The 24,312-nt window shown below is 41.9% G+C and overlaps 2 protein-coding genes across 2 annotated transcripts; one reads left to right on the top strand and one right to left on the bottom strand.

Annotated features, from left to right (window-relative positions):
• BT62DRAFT_956827 (NGG1p interacting factor 3) lies at positions 1–770 on the bottom strand (the record flags this gene model as incomplete). The annotated part of the gene is made up of 3 exons (XM_043188390.1): positions 260–770; positions 78–202; positions 1–21 (listed from the first exon to the last, which is right to left on the bottom strand). Coding segments are annotated over exons 1-3 (645 nt in total), but the record flags the coding sequence as incomplete, so codon positions are not given.
• Positions 771–1,313: 543 nt separating this feature from the next.
• On the top strand, positions 1,314–3,442 carry BT62DRAFT_1012571 (uncharacterized protein; the record flags this gene model as incomplete). Its single annotated transcript, XM_043177948.1, has 7 exons — positions 1,314–1,441; positions 1,495–1,851; positions 1,925–2,269; positions 2,363–2,531; positions 2,582–2,706; positions 2,762–3,138; positions 3,192–3,442. 7 exons carry the CDS (start codon positions 1,314–1,316, stop codon positions 3,440–3,442), a joined length of 1,752 nt encoding a protein of 583 aa, XP_043034134.1.
• Positions 3,443–24,312: the final 20,870 nt, after the last annotated feature.

The raw sequence follows: 24,312 nt of genomic DNA, 5'->3' as shown, positions 1-24,312 counted from the left end.
GACTGATGCTAATACTTCATGCTGTCGTCGACGCGTCAGTACGCTGGTAGTAACCAGAATATGAAAGAAAGACAAACATGCGACATCTCCCCAGTGAAATAAACATCCGCATCGCGTCCAACAAGCATCGATCCTCCTGACCCAGCGCATATCGCCACCGTACGAATGTCACTAAGTACGGCGGAGGGATATGCTACTTGAACTGAGTGCATACATCAGCCAGCGAAAACGGCAACCAAGTAACAGAAAGATTTTTCACCCTGCGATAAGCCAAGATGCCACTTCACCCTATCCACCAGCTCTTTCACCGACACTGGTTCATCTAGAAAGACCAACCGTCCTTCCGCACCCTCGCTCGTCCCACTCGTATCAAGTTTCTCGCCTACCAAGGCGCTGATTTGGCCAGGACCAAGCCCTTTGGCAAGCCAGTCATTCACGCCTCCCCAGACAGAGTCCAAAGACGTATGTGGAGAGAAAACCGAGATGCCTTCAACTGCGCAGCGGAGAAGAGAAGATTGCAGAGGGTTCGTGAGGGTCAGTGATTGAAGAGGCTTAAATATTGGCGGATGGTACGAGACGATGACCGGAGCCTTGAGTGTGATGGATTCCTCGACGACCGAGGGAGTGAGGCTGGAGAACGTTGAGAATTGAACAAGATGCTGTCGAGAACGTACTCGATGGTGAGTAGGACGCGATTGATGCCTTGTAGTTTGTGCGAAGGGGACTCTGGCGACGCCCGTAAGACACGAGTCAATCATCACGGATTCAACAAAGGATTCTACCGAGTAACAGTCCGACCTTTAACGTTGTCAACGAACGTGAACACGAGAACAAGTCGAAAATTAAGTTCTTACATTGTCCCATTTTTCTGCTAGCCGAAGAGGTCCAATGTTCTCCATGGCCTTGCATACGGTCTTGACGAAAGGAATAGACATCGAGGTACTCAGGAAGTGTCTTGACGTGAGCTTGAGTTCGAGAGACCGTCCGGAAAAATTCTCAGGTGGTAATGGTAATGATGAGAGCCCGAGGCGGTCCTACTTGCATCCCACGTGGCCTTTCTTGGAGCGCGACTACGACATCCTGGCAATGGACGACTAACAAAAAGTTGCGTTCCGCATGGCGCGCCACATCTTCCCTTGATTCGCGTCGGCGCCACTGACTGCTCTCCGACGTATACCCATATGTTCCGGTATCTAACACGATTCGGAGGTACAAGACGCAGTTAGCGTTGGACTTCCATCGCGCCAATACAAAGGTTCGCCGTTCAGTGGAAGCTGTTTGAAAGACCATTACTTATTTGCCTTGCAGCGGCGATGACTTGTGTCTACCCAGAACAAAGCTTCACCTACAATTCCAGGCGAACGGCTGCACAGCGTTCAAGCCTCTTACTGCGACAGTCATTAAGCACTTCCAGCGATCCACCTGTTCAGTCATTCTTCTCGTTTAGCACCCGTCTGACAGCCAGCCATTCATCCTCACGCTGGCCGATCGCAGACTGGGATATCGCAGTGCAGGGATTAGCTCGAACATACCATGGGCATCAGCTATCGAAGCTGATCTGCGACGTGCCGTGTGTGACATCCAGTCCGGGGCCATAGCCAACTGGTTCAAGCTCATACGAGACTACCGCAATCCAGACTGGCCTAAAAGGAAGGATCGGGAGGATCGGATGTGGGAAATCTCTGCCTGGCTGTGGAAATCGCACGATCACGATACAGAGCTGGCGGCGTATCATCTTTTGTGCCGTCTGCAAGGAAATATCATCCCTCGCCTGCACGGTGTCGTTCGTCTTCCCATTGCCTACACGACCCTCCACCCCATCATCGATACTATTCGAAGCCTTGCTTTGGAGTACATACCCGGCTCGAACATCGAACCAATACCTGGTTGACGTGTCCCGAGAAGGTGCTGAGACCATCTCCAGCAAGGTGCTGGACGCGTTCCGCGCCATCGAGGCAGAGAACTGTGTACTCCACAACGATATTCACATCGGCAATGTCGTTTTGCGGGACTCGGACAGATCTCCAGTCATCAATGACTTTGGACGTGCATACGTCAGGGAGCCCGGTTGTCCTGACCGCGAGTGGAGGGGCAATGTTGAGGGAGGTGCTGACACACAGTTTATGAGGAGAGAGCTGCTGGATCCGGCAAATGGAGGCTGGAAGAAGAATGTCACGTCATTCGTGATGCCAGACTACCACTACGACAAGCCTGTGGACTTCAAAAAAGTTTGGATGAATAGCGAAGGAACGCCGACTCGCTGTGACTCGTGAATCCCTGAACAAGTCGCTGGACCGTTCCTCGGGGAATTTGGAAGCCACGTGTCACACGAAAATTGGAGGATTCCGACGCATTACTGCAGCCTGAGTACCGAGCCTGAGTATGCTTCTGTACGCTCTCGCAAGTTTTCAGTCATGCGCCTCAGCGCAGCAAAAAGTGGACTAGAGTTAAGGTCATTTGATGGCACCGTTCCTACTTGCTTACATGTAAAAGGGCAAACATTCCGGGCCGAGAAAGCTACTTACATTCAAGTTCGACCCTCACTATTGTCATCTACTACTAACAAATGAAATGACTCCAGCCTTTGACCCGACAGTCCTCCGCATCTTCAAGGTCATCTTTACGCAAAAATTTGTCCGTATCCTCGCCTACTTGCGGTCGACTCTTTACATCGTCGACGATGGCAAATCAAGCGCAGCCACGAACGTAAGTGGGTTTGAAGCTAGTCATTGAATATGACAATACTCACCGTTATCATCAGAGACGACGACTTATATCTTCCCGGATCGAAACTCCAGTTCAAGTTCCAAGCTCAAGGGTCCACAGCATTCAAAGATCTGGCTGCTACCGTTGTCAAACACTTTGAGCCTCCCACTTGTTCTGTCGTCCTTCTAGTAAAGCGACCTGAACACAGTCAACCATATATCGTGAAACTGGCTGATCGCAGATTAGGCTATCGAAACGGCCTAAAAACGAGCGTGCCATGGTCATCTAAACTCGAAGACAATCTACGACAGGCCGTCCGCAAAGTCTATGCGGGAGCAGTACCCAACTGGTTTGAGCTCATCCATGATCGTGAAAAACGACCTGATCAGGACGATTGGGAGGATTGGATGTGGGAGGTCTCTACATGGAATCGTAAATTGACCATAGGGAACTCTGTGCATATCACCTTCTGCACCGTTTGCAAGGGAGTTACATTCCACGGTTTTTTGGCGTCGTTCATTTTCCCATTGCTTCCCATTCTACCCCTCTTCATCCCATAACCGATCTCGTCCAAGGTCTCGCGCTGGAGTATATACCCGGCGTCAGCATGGAAAATCTTAAGCTCGGCATCGACGTCTCCCTACGTGAAGCAGAGAACATCTCCAGTAAGGTGTTGGATGCCTTCCATGCGATTGAGGCGGAGGACTGCGCTCTCCGTCGTAAAGGCGGATTCTAAGGGTAGAGGGCGTTTTCGCAGGCCTCTGCGTGGCTATCGAGGTACTCACAATCTCTGTCGATATGGAGATATGGAGCTCTGCATGTCCATGAAGAGGGGCTGCTGGTGCCATCTCTGTCTCAGTGTCGACCCTCGGCTGATGCTGATTCATGAGAGACATTGGCTCCAGTGTCTCTTCTTCATCTTCACCTTCATCCCACATCCCTAGGTGAGATGAGCTCCACTCTCTCACTGTCATTCAACTATGACTGCCAATCCCAAGCATCAAGGCTCTGCCTCTTCTCTCATCTCATAAATGGCTTATTCAAATAGTCTCTCACATCTAACTAAATCTCATCTAGTATTACCATGCCATTACTGTACAAGTCACTAGCAATTGTTCCTGTCTGATCCTTTGTCCCTCAAATCTATTATTTTTATTTGTGACCTTGAATCTATCATCTGATGTTGAAAGTGACACCACATTGGCAAAGTGTTGTAAAGATCTCATTGAAGACTACATTAGAGGTACCATCAACATTATTGACTTTGCAGATAAACTTCACCAGCTTGGCCTTTCATCTCAGGCCACTCTGTTGAGCAGTGGACTGGGGAACCTGGGAGAACATAGCTGTGAGACTTCACAGCAATGTGAGTGCAGCAAGGGTTGGCCTGGAACAACAAAATAGATGTATCTGCTGTGAATTAGTAAGGTATGGTATAAGTAGACATAAGATACTCACATCTTACTGGGTGGTAAGTCACTAAGATGTGTAGCTGTGTAAATGGTGAAAATTGTGACAACTGGTAACTAATTTAGAGTCCATACAACTGTACCTGCAGTCATGGCTTGTACTCTCAATACTCTCACTCAAGCTTGACTGCTTGACCTATGTGAGGCCTAACAGTGTACAAAACCTCTCCAGCTTGACTTGAGCCAGTGGCTTTGTGAATATATCAGCAATCATATCATTGGTGGAGCAGTACTTAAGGTCAGCTTCACTAAGACTGACTGTCTAGCACATGAAATGGAACTGAATGTTGATATACTTAGTTCTGGCATGGAACATGGAGTCTTTGGTGAGCTGTATAGTGCTCTGGTTGTCTGAGAAGAGGGTTGTAGGGCTGATAAGCTGGGAGATCAGCTCTATGAATATTTTTTGTATCCAGAGCAGTTCTTTTGATGAGGCTAGTGTATGCAATACTTGAAACACATTCTGACATCACATTTGCAGTCACTACTCTCTCCTGCTACATGGAAAAGCCAAGAATCACCCATTAGCATACCACCCTCTGTATTTTCAAGTATCTGAAGGAGACAATATATCTCACCTCATACTTGGTGGCAAAAACATGTCTCTGACTGGATACATAGATGCTGATTGGAGCTTGCAGACACACAGGCATTCAATCTCTGGCTATGCCTTTTTTGTCAGAATCAGAGCCATCTCATGGAGCTCTAAAAAGAAACTGATCATCACAGCATCTACAACAGAGTTGGAATATGTCACAATGACTCAACATTGGTCAATCCAATGAGGCAAAGTTGACAGCTGCCAGAGAATTTTGGTGTGCCCAATATTTGGCAATGAGGGTTTTTGCATGTGGAAGGTCTTTTTCTGCATACCATTGGTTTTTCTCATTACCATACCCCTTGAAATGGACTAAAAACCACTGTTTCCTATATCAAATCTTATTGTCAAGAATGACATCAATTTTATGTTCATCTTCATCATCAATCACCACAGGTTTAGGTGGTGGTGGTTTCTGCTGATTAGAGAATTCAGCCTGTTGGAATGGTTTGAGCAAGGCTTCATTAAAGACTGGATGGATTTTCCAAGTCTTTGGAATGGATAATTCATATGCTCTATCACCTACTTTCTTTGTGGTCTTAAAGAGCCCTTCATATTTGTTGTCCAACTTTTTTATGGTTTTGTCCATCTTTAGGTTTTTCATGTCTAGTCTGATCTGATCTTCTGGTTGATACTTTTTTTCTGATGCCCTTTTTTTGTCATATTGTTTCTTCATTGAGTCTGCTGCTTTTAGGAGTGCTTGTTCTGTCTTATCATGGATCTTCTTCATTTCAGCAGCAAAATCTTTTGCTCAAGGTACTTGACTGTCTCTTTATGAGGGTTTCATTTCAGTGTTAGAGTGTACATCAGTGTTCATAAAGAATGGGCTAAAGCATGTGACAGAGTTTTCTCAGTTGTTGTGAGCAAATTCTGCTAAGGAGAGCCATTCTGCCCAATCATCCTGCTGGTGATTGATGAATATTCATAAATATTTTTCAATCTCTTGATTAACCCTCTCTGTTTGTCCATCCATTTGGGGATGGTATGCTGTCAATAGATTCCCAGTGATTCCAAGTAGCTTGTACAACTCTTTTATAAACTGTGAGATGAATTGTGGGTCTCAGTCTGAGATGATTTTGTCTGAAAGGCCATAGTGGACATATACATAGTCTCAAAAAAGTTGTGCCCACCCTTCTGCATTCAAACTCATGTTAGTGGTGATAGAAACAAGTTCTTTAGAAAATTGATCCACAACAGCTAGGATGGCATCATGTCCTTTGGACTCAGGAAGAGGGCCTATCATGTCTACTGAAATCACCTTCCATTTATCCAAAGGCATCTCATTGGAGTGTAATGGTGCTGCCTACTTTTAAGTGCTGGCTTTAGTTTTTTGGCATGTTTCACATTCTTTGACATAAGCTTCTACTGATTTTTGAGGGTTAGACCACTAATAGTTCCAGGTGATCAGCTCCTGTGTTTTTGCAATCCATGGGTGTCCTGCTGTTGGATGGTCATGGCAGGTGGCTATAATTTCCTCTCATAGCTTCTTGCTTGCTGAAATGTACAATCAGTTGTGGAAATAGGGTATCCTCTCCTCAAGGGACCACCCTTCCTCTTCATTGTCAATGGCCAACTGTACTGAGTCCTCTGTGGGCTTTCTCTCCCTCCACACCTGCCTCAAAATCTCAGGCATTGTTAGAAAGATCATGATGTTCATATAGAATATTTCTAGCTTGAGCACCACTATTTCTTTATTATCTCTTCTCTCTTAGTCATGGTCTGCCCTTCTGCTCAATAGATCTGCCTTCTTGTTGGCAGTGTCTGGTTTATGATGAAGGCTGAAGTGGTACTCCACTAATTCTGTTACCCATCAGGCCTGTCACCAGTTTAGTTTTTGTGGTTTTTTGAAATATTAGAGATTTTAGTGATCAGTCCATATTTTGAAGTCATACTTGGCTCCCATCAGATAATGATGCTATTTATCCAGGACTGTCATTATTGCAAGCAGCTCTTTGTCATAGATTTCATAATTTTATTCTGTGACAGAGAGTGTCTTTCATAGGTATGCAACTGGCTTTCACTGTTCCTCCTGTTCTTGGCTAAGAATGGCTCCTAAGGCCTCTTCAGATGCATCTGCCTCTACCTTGAACTTTCCATCATTGATGAGAATGGCCAAGATAGGATCTGAACAGATTCTTCACTTGATTTCTTGGAATGTCTGTTTCTGGGCTTCTCATTTTCACTCTATCTTTCTGGTGAGTTTGGTTAGTGGCAGAGCCACTCAGCTATATTCTTCTATAAATCATTAATAAAAGTTGGCAAATCCTAGAAAGGACTGCAACTCTTTCTTTTTTGCTGAGGTAGGCTACTCTCATACTCCTGCAATTTTTATAGGGTCTATTTATAATCTTCCTTCAGTGATGATAAGTTCTAGATATTCTATTTTCAGGGTTTTAAACTCGTCTTTTTCCAGTTTTAGATATAATTTGTTTTCCTGAAGAGTCTGTAACACCTGTTGTACAATTGCTTGACACTCTTCAAGGGTTTTGGAAAAGATCATTATATTATCCAGATAAATGGTGATCTTTTTCTGCATGATGAGATCTTGAAATATATCATTCATCATAGTTTGGAAGGTTGCTGGAGAGTTGGTAAGTCCAAAGAACATTACCAATAGCTCAAACAGTCCTTGATTGGTTTGAAAGGTGGCTTTTCACTCATTCTCTTCTTTGATTTAGATGTTATTATATCTCTATTGGACATCTAGTTTGGTGAAGTATCTGGCTCCTGATAGTTTATCTATGAGCTCTGAAATCAAAGAGAGTGGATATTGATTCTTGATGGTAAGGTCATTGAGTTTGTGATAATCCTGAACTGATCATAGCTTTCCATCTTTTTTTTTTATAAAGAAAAAAGGGGATGCCATAGGAGATTTGGATACTTGAATCCTCCCACTGGTTAGGTTTTCATTCAGAAATTTGTCTAATTCTTTATGTTTTGTCCTTTCTAGTGGGTATACCTTATAATATAGATTAGTATTTGCCTCTGGTATTAGTTCAATAGCATGGTCCCATGGTTTCTTTGGTGGTAACTCATCAAAGTTTTCTTTGCTAAATACATTGACAAAGTCTTAGTACTGTCAGGGTGCTATTTCTTCAAAGGATTTCTTTAGCTTTTCTGTATAGGCCTTGGCAGCCAACTCATTAGAGGTGGTGCCAGCCACTCATATTTTTAAAGCAGGCAGAGGATCCACTATCAAGAGTTACTCCCCTTCCTCTATTTTCTGCCATATCATTTTCTCTGGTTCATCTTGATCTGGGTGGATTCCTTGTCTCCTGATACAGATGCATCTATTAAAAACAACTTCTTCTTTCTTCCAGTCTATTTATGGATTGTGCTTTCAAAGCCAGTCATATTTTAGAAACACTTTTCAGTTGTAAAGATAGGTTATGGCAAAATCTATTTTCTCAACATGCCCATCTCCAGTGATCATTCATAATTCACAGTACTCTGATATAGACTCTCCATCATTGAGAGTTTCATCTGCATTGTATACTGGAATAGGTCTAGGGATTTTCCTGGTATTGAATCCATTCTATTAGACAAAGCCTTTATCTATAGAACTCCTCATGCACCCACTGTCTAACAAGGCCTCAGCACTCACCACCTGGTGGATGTCTAGTGTCTCTAACTAGATTTTGAGGATGGTTTCATCTCCACCCTTTCCTCTTTATATGTACTTTTTTTTCTTGTTGTGCTTCTTCTAGCACCCACAGTGCTTCATCTTCTCCTATACTTTGGAGTACATTGATCAGGTTTTGATCAGCTTCAGCCTGCCATTTCAGGTGTATTCACCCTTTCAGCACAACTAAGGCTACTGAGTTTGGAGATTCTTTTACAGCTTGTAATACTCAGGCAGCTGTGTTTAGCTTTCTCCACTATGTGGCTGTCTTCAGTCTGGAGTGCTCTTCCCTTGGATACTCCACCACCTGCTTAGGCTGAGACTTCCTCACAGAGACTCTACACTGAATGGCCAGTTCCATTCTCAGTTCTAGTGACAATACATGTAGTTTAGATTCTGCTTTCTCCTGTGCTTTTTCATCAATTTTAGGTGAAATAATAAAACATACTTTATAGAGCATCACTCACCCTGTTTGACTCTTCAGAGCATTTGAGTCTTTTTGCATACTTTTTTCTTTTTTGAGCAGCAAATATTTATTACTGGTTCTTATAGAAAGTGTCTTAGCATCAGTAGGTATAATGTCTGGTTTGGAATGCACTAGTTTAGTATTGTCTGTTTTAGTCAAGAAAATGTTGAAAACCTGCCCACATATGCATTGTGGGGTTACTTGCCAAAATCCTCCTGGGATTCAGTTCCTCCTTTCTTCCTTCTTTCTTCTTCAATGGCTCAGTCTAATTTCTCCTGTGTCTTTCAACCAGCCATCTCTTTTTGGTACATCTGACTTAACTGCTTTCATTTATCATCTGAAAACTTTATTTTATGGATATTGCATGAGGCAGAAGGCTGACTGCTTGATGCAGTGTTTAGAGTGGATCTTTGAGACCAAGGTTTGCAGGATTCAGGCAGGCATAAGATAAATACCCTTTTTCTCCACAATTGAAGCATTTCTCTTTCTTTTGAATGCATCTATATCCATTGGCCATCTCTAGCCACCATACACAGTTTCAGTTCCTGTCCTCTTGTCACTTGTAGTCATTCCTTTCAGGGCCAACCTGCCAGTGACAGCCTTTCCTCTACTAGTGGTGACCTTTGCTTCTCTGTGTCCAAGAGTGTTAACTTGATAATTGTAGTCCATTCATAAAATTCTTCTCTTTTGTTCTCTATATATTGTAGGAAAATCATTATCTCCATGAGCAATGGTGTTGCAAAGGTTAGGTCAGACTGCATTTTTGATCTGCTCTAGCATAGCTTCTGTTAGACTCAAGCATCATATGAACAGATACATGTGATAGACAGATGTCACCTCACACTTTGGGTGATCAACTGAATTCACTGATGCATATTCTGATTAGTGTGTCACAAGGCCTGAAGGATTGACTCAAGAGTAGAATGAGGTGAATAAACTTTAGCTCAAAGCTAGAGTTACTACAGTGAGAGCTATACTACTTAAATACTAAATCCTTATTATTCCAAGAATATAACTATCTAATTGTCTTTGCTGGTGCTGTGTAGCATTTTGTTTAGCATTGCTAAGATACCTACAAAAGTATTGTCCTGCTGTTGTGCTGTTACTGCTATTACCACTGCATCAAGATAAGAGAGACTTCTCTATTGCTGTGCTGCTGCATGACTTCACAGCAGCAACTAGAATCAGGGTGGTGCTGCTGACTAAACACTCTCATGATCCTAAGCACCAGGTCTAGACACCCTGACTAGGTGGAAATAGGGGTCAATCCTGAATGAATCAAGGAAAAAAGAAAAAGAAAATAGGAAAAATTGTAATATTACTCTCTCCTTAAAACCATCATCCTGATGGCTAATTTAGAGATAAGTCTTCCAGTCCAGAGATGGAGGTCTATCAGAGTATCCTCCTGTCTGTCTTGCAGATAGCTTATCTGCTGGACCCATAGTAGCCTTTGTGTTTTGCATATAGAGTGGTGATAGGCACTGTCATTATTGCCTATGTTTGTCATCACCACCTATTTCTGGCTCTGTAGTCAAAAAATGTTCTAGATATTGCTCTTTGGTGTATGTCTCATTCATCAAGTTGTCATTTTACACATATTATGACTCAGCAGAGTATAATGTTGAACATGTCCTCTGCTAGCAGCTCTTGTTGGATTCAAAATTTAGGTCGATGTATTTGCCTATGTCAACCTTGTTATTTTGCTGTTCATAGTCATGTATTGCTTCCTCTGCATCTATATATTTCTCACTGACCCATTGGTTTGATTCCAGTCTGTAGTCTTTTTAGCTGACTAAATAGTCAATAGTTGTTTTCATGCCTCTGCTTTATGCCTTCACTTTTCAGTATTTGTGATTTAGGACTTCATCAATTTTGTAGTGTTCTTTATTGTTGATAAGTTCTGGTGATGGAGGTGGTGGCCATTCTTGGTTTGGGAAGGCTGGTGTGATATATGGTGTTAATAATGCCTCATTAAAGACATTATGGATCTTTCAAGTTGCTGGAAGCTGCAACTTGTATGCAGAGTTGCCTATTTTTGTGATGACTTTGAATGGTCCTGTTTATTTGTTTGCTAGTTTCTGTTTAGGTCTAGGGAGATGTAGATTTGTGGTGTCCAGCCAAACTTTGTTGTTGATTGAATATTTGTGAGCCAGTCGATGGTGCTTGTCATACTGCTTCTTCATGGTTGTGGCAGCCTTTTCAAGGGCTGTCTTCATTTCTTCATGGATTTTTGCCATTGTTGTTGCAAAATCCAATGATGCTGATGTTGTTATATATACTCATTCACTTTGCATGACTGATAGGTTTCATTCATAGTTGACAAAGAAAGATGTTTTGCCAGTTGCTGAGTGAATCCTGTTGTTGTGTTGAAAGATAGCTAGAGCTAGCAACTCAGTCCAATCATCTTGTTGATAGTTAATAAAAAGTCATAAGTACTTTTAAATTTCTTGGTTCATCTGTTCTGTTTGACTGTTGGTCTGTGAGTGATATGCCATTGAGGCATTCTGTTTGATGTTGAAGAGTTGGTATAGATTGTTTAAGAATTTAGAGATGAACTGTGGACTCCTGTCTGAAATGATGACTTGAGGCATGCTGTACTTTGCATAAACCTCGTCTCATAGGATTTTTGCCCATCCTTCTGATGTTAATTCTGTTGAACAGATGATCAGAATGATCATCTTTGAGAAGCAATCAACTATGATGATGATTGCATCATAGCCATCACTCTTGGAGAGTCCAGTGACATGCTCTCTCCATGTTCAGGCATGTAAAAATGCAAAAATTGCAAATACATAGACTGTATTCCAGGCCAGTAAGCATGTAACAGAAAATAGGATTAGAGTGCACAGAAACCTAGCTATTATAATGATAAACTGAAGTAACAATAAGCATAGTGCATGGCCTAGTAACAGACTAATACCAGAGGGATTAGGCTGCATGTGAGGTCCCAGCACTTGGCGCCAAATGTGCCAATACTATTACAAGAGGGCATGCTAAAAATAAAAAGACTATGATTGAAATATGATCAGCAAGTCTGATCACATTGATCAAAGATGCACAGCCATTGATGCACTGATGGGACATGCCTTAGAACAGAGAACTGAGACTCAAAGAAAGGTATCTGAGTAAATGGGTATTGAATGGAGAAATAGACTGATGACAACAAGCTGATAAGTAGAGGAATATTATCCCAGGAATGAATAGTGTGCATACCACTCTGAGCCTTGCACACATACATATAGTGCCTTAGCACATATAACACAGTGAGGGACTCCACATCATACCAAGGAATGGCACCTTTGGTGAGTCAGATAGAATGACTAATTGGACACAGAGAAGCAGAATATAGCCATTGTGGCTAGCTTCTGGCATGAGAAATAACTCTGGGGGTCTGAGACAGTTTACTGCTATCAGAGATGTCACCAGGGAAATAAGAAAGCAAGCAGACCTGGCAAGGCCAGCTAGCTGATGTCAGCTAGCAACAGAATAGTGGGCACAGTCATCACTCAGAAGAGAATAAGCATGGTGACTGCAATATGCATGCAAATAATACCCATAGGATCTGGCATGGAGTTCTATGCTTTGAGGATACTATAGTAGGATTGTATTAGTAAGTACCATAGTAGAGTATTTAGATATGGTATTGTATGACTGGAGAAAGAGTTTTCCGACCCTCCACAGTTGCAGTGTATTGGGCACAGAAAGTCTTGCACTCTAGCTCTGGGTTTGTGTTAGTAACTCTAGACAAGAGAATAAACTGATTATTGATATCATTAAGAGTACTGTGAGAACTAAGTGAGGCATCAAAGCTTGTGAAGGACTTGAGCTCAGTTTGATAAGAGGTTTTGGATTGTGCTCTAACCTGAGAATAAGAGAGCAGTGTCTGAAGGGCATCATCTTGAGTTTTTGAGGTATTTGTGACATATGATGCTATAGGTGGCAGAGGTTCAAACACTTTGGTCTGTTGGACAGTGTTTTAGTGTGTTTTGTGTCTCTGGATCACATAGGTTTGAATCCTGTGGGTCTATGATCAGTTTGGAAACTTGTGAACAGAGATCTGTGCTCTTTGGCACTTGTGGACATGTTGGTGATTGGTTTCTGCTTAGAGCATGAAGCTTTGAGTCATATATTATGTGTGTTAAGGATTTTGAGTTGATCTGAGCTGTGCTTGGGACTTTTTGGAGAGTTTTGTGAGAGTGTTTCGATGTGTTGTATTGAGCTGCAGTATCCTTTGCCTTGAGGCCCAGCAACACCAGTTGCCACCTCTTGTTCTGATAAAATGAAAAGCTTTGAGACTTAGAGAGATCTCAGACTGTTGTAAGCATGCTATTACTGTTTGCACACTGTGATCTCATTAAAGAAGACAATTATATTTATTGATTGCTACTTTTATTGCATTATAATCTCCCCACAAACTAAGAATTTTGTGTGTGTGTTGGTGTGAGTGTGGTCAGTGGATAATGCTCTGCTGTATCTGTTTTCACCTTGTGCACACTCAGATCCTCTTCACCAGTTATCATATCCACTGAAATGTGGGTCCATAGTGATGAAGGGACCTCATTTGGATGGAGTGGAGCTGCTCTGGGTTGTGTTGAAGTCTTGCCTCACTGGCAAACCTTGCAAGCCTTGACATATCAGGTGATATCATGGTCCATCTTGGGCCACTAATACTCCCTCAAGACTAATTCCTTTGTTTTAGCAATTTCAGAGTGTCTGGCAGTCACATGATCATGACATGTGAAGATGATATCACCATAAAGTCCCTGATCCCTTGGAATGTAGATCTGTCTATCATAACAGATCAATCCTCCTTCTTTCTTTAGTCTCTGCTCATGGTTGAGTGATGAGGCAATTCTTTGATCCCTGGTGATGCTCTTGATGCATTCATGCATCTCTTCTTCTATAGGCATGATCATGGCATGGAAGTGTTCTGGTCATAGAAGTATGACTTCTTTATTGTCATCTCCTCCCTGATTGTGGTTGGCCCTCTGACTGAGGAAGTCAGTTCTCTTGTTTGCTGCACCAGCTTTGTGGTGTAGCATATACTTGTATTCTGATAATTCTGTGACCTATTGGGCTTGTCAGTGATTAAGTTTTTGAGAGAGTTGAAAGTATTGGAGGTTCTGGTGATCTATCCAGATTTCAAAGGTCTGGACTGCTCTAATGAGATAATGCTGCCATTCAGCTAGGGTAAGCATTATAGTGAGAAGTTCTTCATCATATATCTTATAGTTGCATTCAGTGATGACTGGTCACCATTTGCCATTCTGTTCTTGTGAAAGAACTGCTCCAATAGTGTCTTCACTGGAGTTGGCCTCTACTCTGAATTTTTCATCCTGGCTTGGTATGGCTAGGATGATGTCTTCAGCCAATCAGCATTTGAGGTCATCAAATACCATCTGTTGAAAAATTCCTCAAGTCCATGGAGAATTTCTGGTTAATTGCATCATGGATCAGACTATTTTGCTGTAGTCCTGAATGAACCATTGATAGAAGTTGGTGAATCCAAGAAATGATTGCAGTTCCTTCTTCTTGGTCAGCTCTGGCCACTCAGTTACTTCTGCCATCTTGACAGGATTCATCCTGATGCTCCCTTCACTGATAATGACTCTGAGATATTCAGTTCAAAAAATGACCTTTCATTTGTCACCTTCTTTGATGTGTATATTGTTGTACCCCTACTAAACATCTAGTTTGGTGTAATACCTGGTGCCATGGAGTTTGTTCATTAATCCTGAAATTAAGAGAAGTGGATAATGATTCTTGATCATTATCTTATTAAGCTTTTGATAATCCTGTACTAGTCAAAGTTTCTCATCCTTCTTTTTGATAAAGAAGAATAGAGAAGCCATTGGTGATTTTGATGGTCAGATTTGTCCACTAAACAAGTTTTTATCAAGGAACTTGTTCAGTTCTTGTTATTCGTTATTGCCAAGTGGATAGCACTTGCAATCCAGATTGGCATTCATGTTGGAAATCAATTCTATGGCATGGTCCCAGAGCTTTGAATTGGGTAATTCATCAAAACTTTCCTTTTTGAATAAGTCCTGATAGTCCTGTGCCCACTCAGATATCATTTCCTCAAACATCTTTTTCTCTTTGTCAGCATTGGCTTTTGCTGCTAGGTCATTGGCATAGTGGATGGCTCATATGTGAATGGCCCTTTGTAGGTTGATAGCAAGAATCATATTGCCATTCTCCATCTCTTCATTCTATCAGTCCTTGAGGTCTTCATCCAGTAGTTTGAATGGAATCTTCTGACAATGACATCTGGCAAAAATAATGCATCTGGTCTTCCAGTTGATTAGTGGATTGTGTCAGATCAGCCAATCATGACCAAGGAATATTTTCTTGGTTCCTAGGTCAGTTATTGCTAAGTCAATTCATTCCAAATGATCCCTGATGATGAGCCTTAGCTCCATGTATTCAGTAATTGAACTGGCTTGGTTCCTTGTTCCATCTGCATTATAAATGGGAATTGAGACTGCAGTGGCCTGAGTAGAGAGATTGTGCTTAGTGATGAAAGCACAGTTGATCAAGCTTTCTGTGCAACTACTATCAATTAAAGCTGTGATTGCATGAGTGGATTGAGATGTTAATGTCTCAATCTGAGCTTTGGTTATCAAGTCTTGTCCTCCAGTCTTAGATCATCAAATGAATTTTTGTGGTCTATATAACTCATCAAGCCATTCCAAGGCTTGATGTCATTCTGCTGTCCACATCCTGGTGATCATATCATTGATCACTTCCTCGGCTCAAGTCTGATATACCCAATTCTTGAGGATGGCTTTCACTGCTGCTTTATTCTTTGCATTCTTGATCGCTCACTAAGTCTATTTGGTATTGAACAGTTTTAGCCAGCCAATGAGGCCCTCTGCTTCTGTTCAGCCTATAGGCAGTTGAGTCTGTTTTGGGAGGTCAGCCTGATGAATTTGTGATGATAATGCACCTTTGGGGCTCTCTGCCCTTCTTTGGCCCTTTATCAGTGCTTGAGTTGATTTTCTGGGCAATTCCAATTTTTGAGTGGGAATGTCAGGTATATTCGAATGCACACATAATTTAGGCATAGAGAGTGATACTCCTGAGATAAGATCAGTCTATTCAACAGCTGGGAATGACAGTCCACTCTTTAAACATTTGGCCAAGTCAGTGGAATTACTTACTGCTTGGCTGACCCTTTTATCTCCTTGGGTTTATCATCAGACTCAAGGTCTTCATCTTCCTTCATTAATTTGGCAATCTGTGCCCAGATGTCTTCCCAAGTGTGTTTATTCTTCTTCTGAGGGCAGTTCTGTGCTATGTGACCCTTCTGGCCACAATTGAAACACTTTCCTCCCTTCTTGAGGTGATCCACATCTATTGGCTGGCCTGTTCTGGTATATGTCATGCTCATACCAGTTTTCTTCTCACTGAATAAAAAAGTTGGGGCTGAGCCACTGGGCTTGGTGGGTGTGGTTGTGTTAGAGGAAGTGGAGGGTTTTGTGCCCTGCCCTTGATGCTTCTGTCCACCCCATGATAGGGTGGACAATTCTGCCTTTTGTTGTTGTCATTCTTGGTACATCATAATGATTCATACCTTCTATTTATTGTATCTGACCAGAATACCATGGCCAATATCAGAGATAATCTTGAGATAAGAGGCCAGAGCCTCCATCTTCATGTATTCAACCATCCTGCCAGTATTGGCTGTGTTGTCCTGGACTCCTGCCAGTTTACTGAGTCATTCCAATTCATCAAAGTAGTCAGTGGCTAGTTTATCTCTCATCTTAAAGTCCTTCATCTTTTGTTTGTAGACTTCTTGCACTGCAGGATCAGTGAACTTGTTATTAATCATTTGTTTGAAGACCAGCCATGAAGGGTATTGATGATAAGACCTCATGGTGGACTAGAATGTGGGAGAGATCAGAATCCACCATGTTTTGGCTTTGTCCACCATGTGGATGGTGGCAAAGGTCACCTTGTACATGTCAGCAAGGAAGTATGAGGTGAAGACTTGGAAATACTGATTGCAGTTGACTAGAAAATGATCAATATCATTGGATGCTCCTTGAAAGAGGTAGGGCTCAGATACAAGAGTTGGCTTGACCTGGAGAATTTGAGCACCTGCATTGAGAGCAGGCATTGGATTTGGAAGTCCACTAGAGGGTGGTCTCACCCAGCCACTTGGAGATCCTGAGAACAAATGAAGGGAGCCATCATCAGCAATGGGACTTCTCAGCAGAGATGCTTCCTTTTGTATGATCTTTCCATTTTTAATGATCCAGCCTTGAGCAATTGCTATAGGATCATCTTCCATAGGAAGAGGTTCCTCAGGCACCTTTTCTCCACTGCCTTCAGCTTTATCTGGCAGTGGTTGTCTGGCAAATAGCTTCCAAATTGGTAATCACCATGGGTTTGGATAGTGGCTTCTTGGCAAGGGTCAGCTTCTGGTGAGCTGTGATGCCATGTTTCAGACAGCTGAGATCACAAATAAATATCTTGATGACATTGTTTGGATTGAGGGTGCCATATTGACCAGCTTGCTTAGCACAACACTTGGCATCTAAGGTCTTGGTATAATGCCATACTTAGGCCTATATAGTGGTAACATCTGTATCTGATGCTCTAAATATCTTTTATTATAAATGAAAATAGCCTGCTTGGTGGCTGCATATTGCAAAATTTCCAGGTGCTCGATGTAATCAGCAGTGGTATATCTTTGTCCCATGGATGACATCAACCAGATGACATCCATCCATAATGTAGTTGTATCTTCCCAGTACAACTCCATAAAGTTCTTCTGATGTGCCTCTCATGCCAATTTCTTCTGTTTCTCTTCATGTGTCTGTATATTCTATGAACTAACCCAGTCAGTTGGAGGATCCTTGACTTCCTCATTATGATCTTCCTCCCCCTTATCATCTGCATCCTTGCTGGTGGTCTTGCTGCCCATGTCCCTCTCAAGGAGAAAATTGTCACACAGATTGTAGATCTCCAGGGTGGCCATACTGGAGCTGCATGCTAGATCCAGCATCATCAGATCTGGGTCAAGGAGTAGGCTGCCACTCAGGCTACCTCTGCTGCTCCTCAGCTTCTGCTCATGCTGTTGCCACTGCCATTGCTCTGCAATATCAATGGAAGTTTTGGTAAAACCATGGGTTGAGGAAGAGGGTGGCAAAGTTCCCATTGAGGAATCTCTGAATGTCACCTGTGGGGTCGATGTCTTTGTCATCTCCCCTGATTGTTCCTCAGTCCACTGATATCCCATCTCCCCAGATGGGGATATCATCAGTTTCTGCAATAGTATCAGTCCCATAAGATAGCAGGCACTCATTGTCAAAATTGGGCAACACTCTCTGGTGGACCTTGTCTGCAGGGGTGACTCTTTCAATGGATCCTGTTTAGGGATTGGACTCAATAGTGGGAGTGGTAGGTTTCTGAAATAGAGAGTCAGGTATGCTGTTGGTGGTGGTACCAATGAGTATACTGGTTCTGTTACTCCTATTGTTCCTTCTCCACTCCTCTGCCACCCATGCTTGGAGATATCATCCAAAGAGGGCATTCTCTCTTATGATCTCATTGTCAATTCATGCCTGCTTCTGGAGGTATTTGGAAATGTTACCAGTATGTTGAATTTAGTCCTTTCAGGGGAGGACCAGATGAGCATTAGGGGCTGGTTGTGTTGTTCTTAGTACCTCTTGTATGCTCTCTGTTTAGCTAGGATTACCACTAACTGCATGGCACTCCAACCAGTCAGCTTCTCTGGTAGCAGCTTGCCAATATTGGTGCTCATCACTGTTGTCATTAAAATAGAGGTCAGTGTTGACTCCTGATCTGTAGTCAGTGCTTCTGCTTCATACTGACATGGTGTGTTGAGACCTAGAGCCCCTAGTATTGCTGGTTCCTCAAGCCATCTGTGTGGCATCAAGGGAGTCTCTGGCATGACAGCCAATGCCTTCTCTAGAAACAGGGGTTGTTGTCCTTATTGCAATATTATGCTCAGGGGATGAAATGAGAGTGTTGGGTCTGGGTTGTTGAAACTCTGTAGCCCAAAGGTTTCCAGCATCTCAGATGACTGCTGATGGAGGTCACAGAGGGTATGTGTGCTGCTGCTGCTACTCTTCTTCTTCCTTAGAATGCTCTTCAGCTGAGCTCTCAGAGACAGCTTTAGGTGCAACTTCCTTCTCAGGTTGGAAGGACTGTTGGATCATTGAGGGTCAGGTAGAGGCAGAGATGTCATGAAGGAGGAGGTCTGGCATAACATTTTATAGGATTGTGTGGATATGTTGAAACTCTTAGTAATGATGGATAGCCCAGGCAGTTATTGATTGGCATCCACAGCACAGCTGTATGATCATCAATAAACTGATCAATGTTCTGATGATAGAAGCTAAGAGTTTGAAGAACTTGTGAGTAAAGTTTTGGTCAGATAGATTAAGTGCAGAGAGCATTCAGTTTCTCAGCACAATTGGGCTTGAGAAAGGAAAGCTAGAAGCTTCAAGCTAATTGTTAGACTCAAGTGTCATGTGAACAGATACATATGATAAACAGATATCATCTTGCACTTTGGGTGATCAACTGAATTCACTGATGTGTATTCTGATCAGTGTGTCACAAGACCTGAAGGATTGGCTCAAGGGTAGAATGAGGTGAATAAACTTTAGCTCAAAGCTGGAGTTACTATAGTGAGAGCTACACTACTTAAATACTAAATCCTTATCATTTCAAGAATATAACTACCTAATTGTCTTTGCTGATGCTGTGTAGCATTTTGTCCAGCATCACTAAGATACCTATAAAAGTATTGTCCTGCTGTTGTGCTGTTACTGCTATTACTGCTGCACCAAGATAAGAGAGACTTCTCTGTTGCAGTGCTGCTGTGTGACTTTATAGCAGTGACCAGAATCAGGGTGGTGCTAATGACTAAGCATTCTCATGATCCTAAGCACCAGGTCTAGATGCTCTGACTAGGTGGAAATAGGGGTCAATCCTGAATGAATCAAGAAAAAAAGAGAAAGAAAATAGAAAAAATTGTAACAGCTTCTTGATCACATATCTTTCCTGCCTGATATGCTAATTCTTCAAATTCTTGAAAGAACTTTTTAGCATTGGTGAAGTTAGCTTGCTGTAAGACTCACCACTTGGCTGCATGAATTTTTTGCTCAGCATCTAGTTTGAATTGTTTCTGTATCACCTCTTTAAATCAGAAATAGGAGGAGTATCTTCATCACTCAGTGGTTGGATCATAAAAGTATTGCTCCTGTAGGCTCCACCATTCTTAGGCTGCACCTTCAAACCAAGTTATGCAAAATATCACTTAGTGAGGGCTGAATCCAGCAGAGCTCATAGAAAAATAGATGCTGTTACAATTTTTCCCTATTTTCTCTTCTTTTTCCTTGATTCATTCAGGATTGACCTCTATTTCTGCTTAGTCAGAGCACTAACCTGGGTGCTTAGAATCATGGGAGTGTTTAGTCAGCAGCACTAGCACTGCCCAGATTTTATGGTGCTGCTGTGAGCCTCATAGTAGCACAATGACAGACAATTCTCTTTTGTCATTGTGCAGCAATAACAGCAGTAACAGCTTAACAGCAGAACAATACTTTTTGTAGGTATCTTAGAGATGCTGGACAAAATGCTACACAGCACCAGCAAGGACAATTAGATAGTTATATTCTTAGAACAATAAGGAATTAGTATTTAAGTAACATAGCTCTCACTGTAGTAACTCCAGCTTCAAGCTAAAGTTTATTCTTTCACCATCTCATCTCAAGCAACTTGCAACTGTCTTGATCACACAATGCTGATAGTGCATCAATGAACTCTAACAGTCTAACCTGAAGTGCAAGGTTTTGTTAGTTTATCATGTGTTATTGATCATATGGAATTTGGGCTTAACAGATGCTGTATACTTTGAAGTATGCTTCATATTGTTGAAAGAAGCATTTTAAGTCTAGGCTTTCTTATTTGAATGGTGTGGGTTCTTGGGCAATAGTTGACTTCAAATTTTCTCAGAACTCTATAGTTTCAGGCTCTCATGAAGGCAGAGTGTCAGGTGGCAGTGGCAGCAGCATTAGTGGTAGGGCTGGCTTTTTGGGCCTAAGCAAGGACTATAGTCTCTGGTCATACTGAGAATGATCCAGTGGGTCTTCAGGAGGCAGGAGAAATGGTACTGTCAGCTCTTCTCTTTCTTTTCCTTTGCTAGAGAGTGCTGATAAAGCTAGAGATCTAGCATTCTTGGAATCTGCTCCAGCAAATAAACAGATGGATGCAGCTGAGACTTGCTGAGGAGTCTGCCAAAAAGAGTTTCAGCTTCTTCAACTGCTTAGACTACTTTCTGCTGATAGTGGTCATTCAGACACATGGTGAGGGAAAGAAAATGGGGACATCCAGCATCTTTTGGCATTTTGTACTACTTCAGCTACTCTAGTCTCTGCCCATGCTCTATTCACTAGACCTCTGATGTGTTCTAGCAGTGCAAGATATCAGAGTTCTTTGCTGATGCCTAACCAGTGGGTGTCTGCTGTCTGCTGCTCTCTGAGCCACTGGTAGTGTCCAGGCAGATTCTTCTGCCATATAGATTCACTAGTTGAGAATATATTCATATCCTCTATCTGGCTCATATGAATCCACTGTTTCTGATTCAGTGGACTGAGGCTTGCTCTCTCCAAGGCTGTATGCATTGACTCTGAAGATGATCTGACTGATGTCCTGCTCTTGGATTGAAGGGCTTTGGGGTGTGCTGGCTGTGAGGCTGAACTCATCCACCTGCCTTGAGTAAAATCCAGATAGGGCTCCTGATATATGCCCTTGATGGTAGTTGGCAGTGGAGATAGCCATGTCTCTGATTGAGAGTCAGCTTATATGGCCATCATCTCCTTGTACTGACTCTCTCTCATCAGAGGTGGCCAGTCAGATGATGAGAGAGAGAGATTCAACTCCTCCTCTTCCATTTCATACACTTCTGGATCCTGAGGATCAGACAATATAATTTATACTGCTGATGTCTGTGGATTCTGGATCTGATGGCCAGATGATGATGCTCTCCTGACTTGGGAGTGTGTGGGATGCTGGTTGGAGGGCTTAATGAAGGAAATCCACTCTTTGTCAGTTCTGCCACTCCTCCAGTTCTCTCCTTCTTCTTCATTCTCTCAGTAACCATATGATATGGTATCCAATAATTTCAGTTACTGCAATGAACAGGCAAGTGCCTGTGATAGAGATGGTAATGATGTTTCTGAGTGTGAGTTTTATATGCTAGTTCTAAGCAAAGTGCTGTTGAACTGGAGCATAAGAAGTCTTGAGCTAATTGTTAGGCTTCCACTAATACTGACAAACCTCTAGCACTGCTTCTGCCAGGGTCCAATTCTAGATGCTGAGTCTGGGTCTGGTTTTGGTATAAAAGTATGATGAGGATGATGAGATAAGCTATAAGGATTTTGCAGAGAGGAATAAAGGATTGTTGCTGGTAGATATAGCCTGCTATTGTGGCAAGAGTATTCACACCAGGTAGTCAGGGAGTGCAGTAGGTGTATTAAACCTTAGCTCAAGACTGAAGTACATCAGTGTATACTACTGCTTTAAATACTGTCTAAAGAATCCTATACTCTATAGGCAACTATTGTCTGTTTTTTATACTCTCTGCTTATTGTCTAGGATAACAATGACTGTACCCTTGCTTTTGTTTGTTATTGTTACTCTGCTATACCATCACTATAGTGAGTTTTCCATATGCCACAGTTCCTATTGTGTTCAAGATGTGGGATAACAATAGTTACCACATTGTTCCTTGTCATCTTATTGCATATTGATAAATAAGACATAGCTATAGTGTCATCATGTCTTTGTCATCTTTTATAAGGTTGGCCTGGAGTTGGGATTGATAAGCATCTGCTTACTCAGCATTAGCAGGTCATGATTTAGGGGCAAAAATCATGACACAAGTATGATAGAAGCACTCTTGCAGTCTTGAATAAAATCAAAGAAACAGTCAATAAAGACAGTTATTCAACTCTATCTTGCTTTCTAAGATGCAATACTCATGAGAGTAGTTTATAGCAATATTTATGTATAATTAAGACTTAGAATCAATGCAGAATTGTGCTCCAAATCAGCTTAGAATATTCTAAAACCCAAATACTAAGTCTATCAAGCACTTAGGCTTGACTAGCTGCACTATTGGCTGGCTAGCAGTCCTCAAAACCAAAGAACTTGTATTCTGACACTGAAACCCTTATAGTTTGAAACTCAAATTAATCTGAAACCCAAAATACAGTTAATATTCCAATCTAATCCTCTCTAAGTGACAAAGCAACTTAAATAAATCACTAAGTCAAAGCAGAAGTCAAAAACCATTGTCCCAGGGACTAACCACAGTGAACTAGAAGGCCTGAACATGGGGATGGGTCACTTGCTTTCTATTTCCCCCCCTTTTCTATTTTTATATATCAAAAACAGGTATAGAATCTATAAATAAAGCATTCAAAGTAGCATTTCTCCTATTTGAAGCAGAATCATACCATTATTCTGGATTGGGGCCACTCATAGACTCCTCTAGGCTTGCCAGATCTGCCTGGCCACTGCACAGCTTTATTTTAAGCTTACAGTGCCTGTGAGTACCTAACTTCTTTTTGTTTACCCAGAGTTTTAATTCTCTGAGTTATTCTTAGTAGCCCAATTAATCAGACCCAATCAGACCTGGCCAACCAGTCCTATCCACTCTATTCCTCTCAATTCTAAGTTCTTTAGATCATCTGATACCTAGAAAATTCTGACTTAGGCATTTGAGTCAAGACTTGGAGTGCTAGCTACAGATCATTGGGTCTCACTTCCTACTGCTTCTGGATGATGCTGTCTTTATTCAATACTCTACAACTGGCTATAGTATTATACCCCTAGCTGTCTTAAAATATACTTGTCTCAGTGGCATATAGAATTGGCTCTATTTGAGATACTATTTTTAAGTCCAACTTGGACTTAGTATTTTTCAAGGTGTGATGCAGAACTTTTCTAAGTTCAAAACCCAACTTAGAATTTTTATCCTTATGCCAAATTATTTTACAAAGTCTCTTTTGGACTTAGTATTAGTGACTAGCATGACTATTAGCTTGAAACCTCAACTATAGTCCTCTACTGTCTAATGGTCCTCAGTTACTAGCATATTCTAATGTGTTATGCAGAATTCACAAATTATAGGACTGAATATGTACCCAGAATATCAGTGCTACAGAGTAAGCCATTTACCTGTTCAATGAGACTTACTCTGAAGCTCAGATAGAAGACTTACTACTATATTGATCACAATTTGACATCTGATCAATGCTGACTTTGCTTTCTGTTTAGCCAAAGTGTGCTATTTATATGGCACCCTCAATCTAATCTGCACACTCCTCAGCATTATGGCATCCATTCCATTGTGCTGAATTAGTGACTCCATCTTAATACATAAGCTAGAAAATCTAACTACTAGCTG

This window comes from Guyanagaster necrorhizus (genome assembly GCF_019112545.1).
Source record: "Guyanagaster necrorhizus MCA 3950 unplaced genomic scaffold BT62scaffold_47, whole genome shotgun sequence".
In the NCBI taxonomy this organism is placed as follows: Eukaryota; Fungi; Basidiomycota; class Agaricomycetes; order Agaricales; family Physalacriaceae; genus Guyanagaster; species Guyanagaster necrorhizus.
Note: the sequence above shows the minus strand (reverse complement) of the source record. Positions and strands in the feature narration are given on the sequence as shown.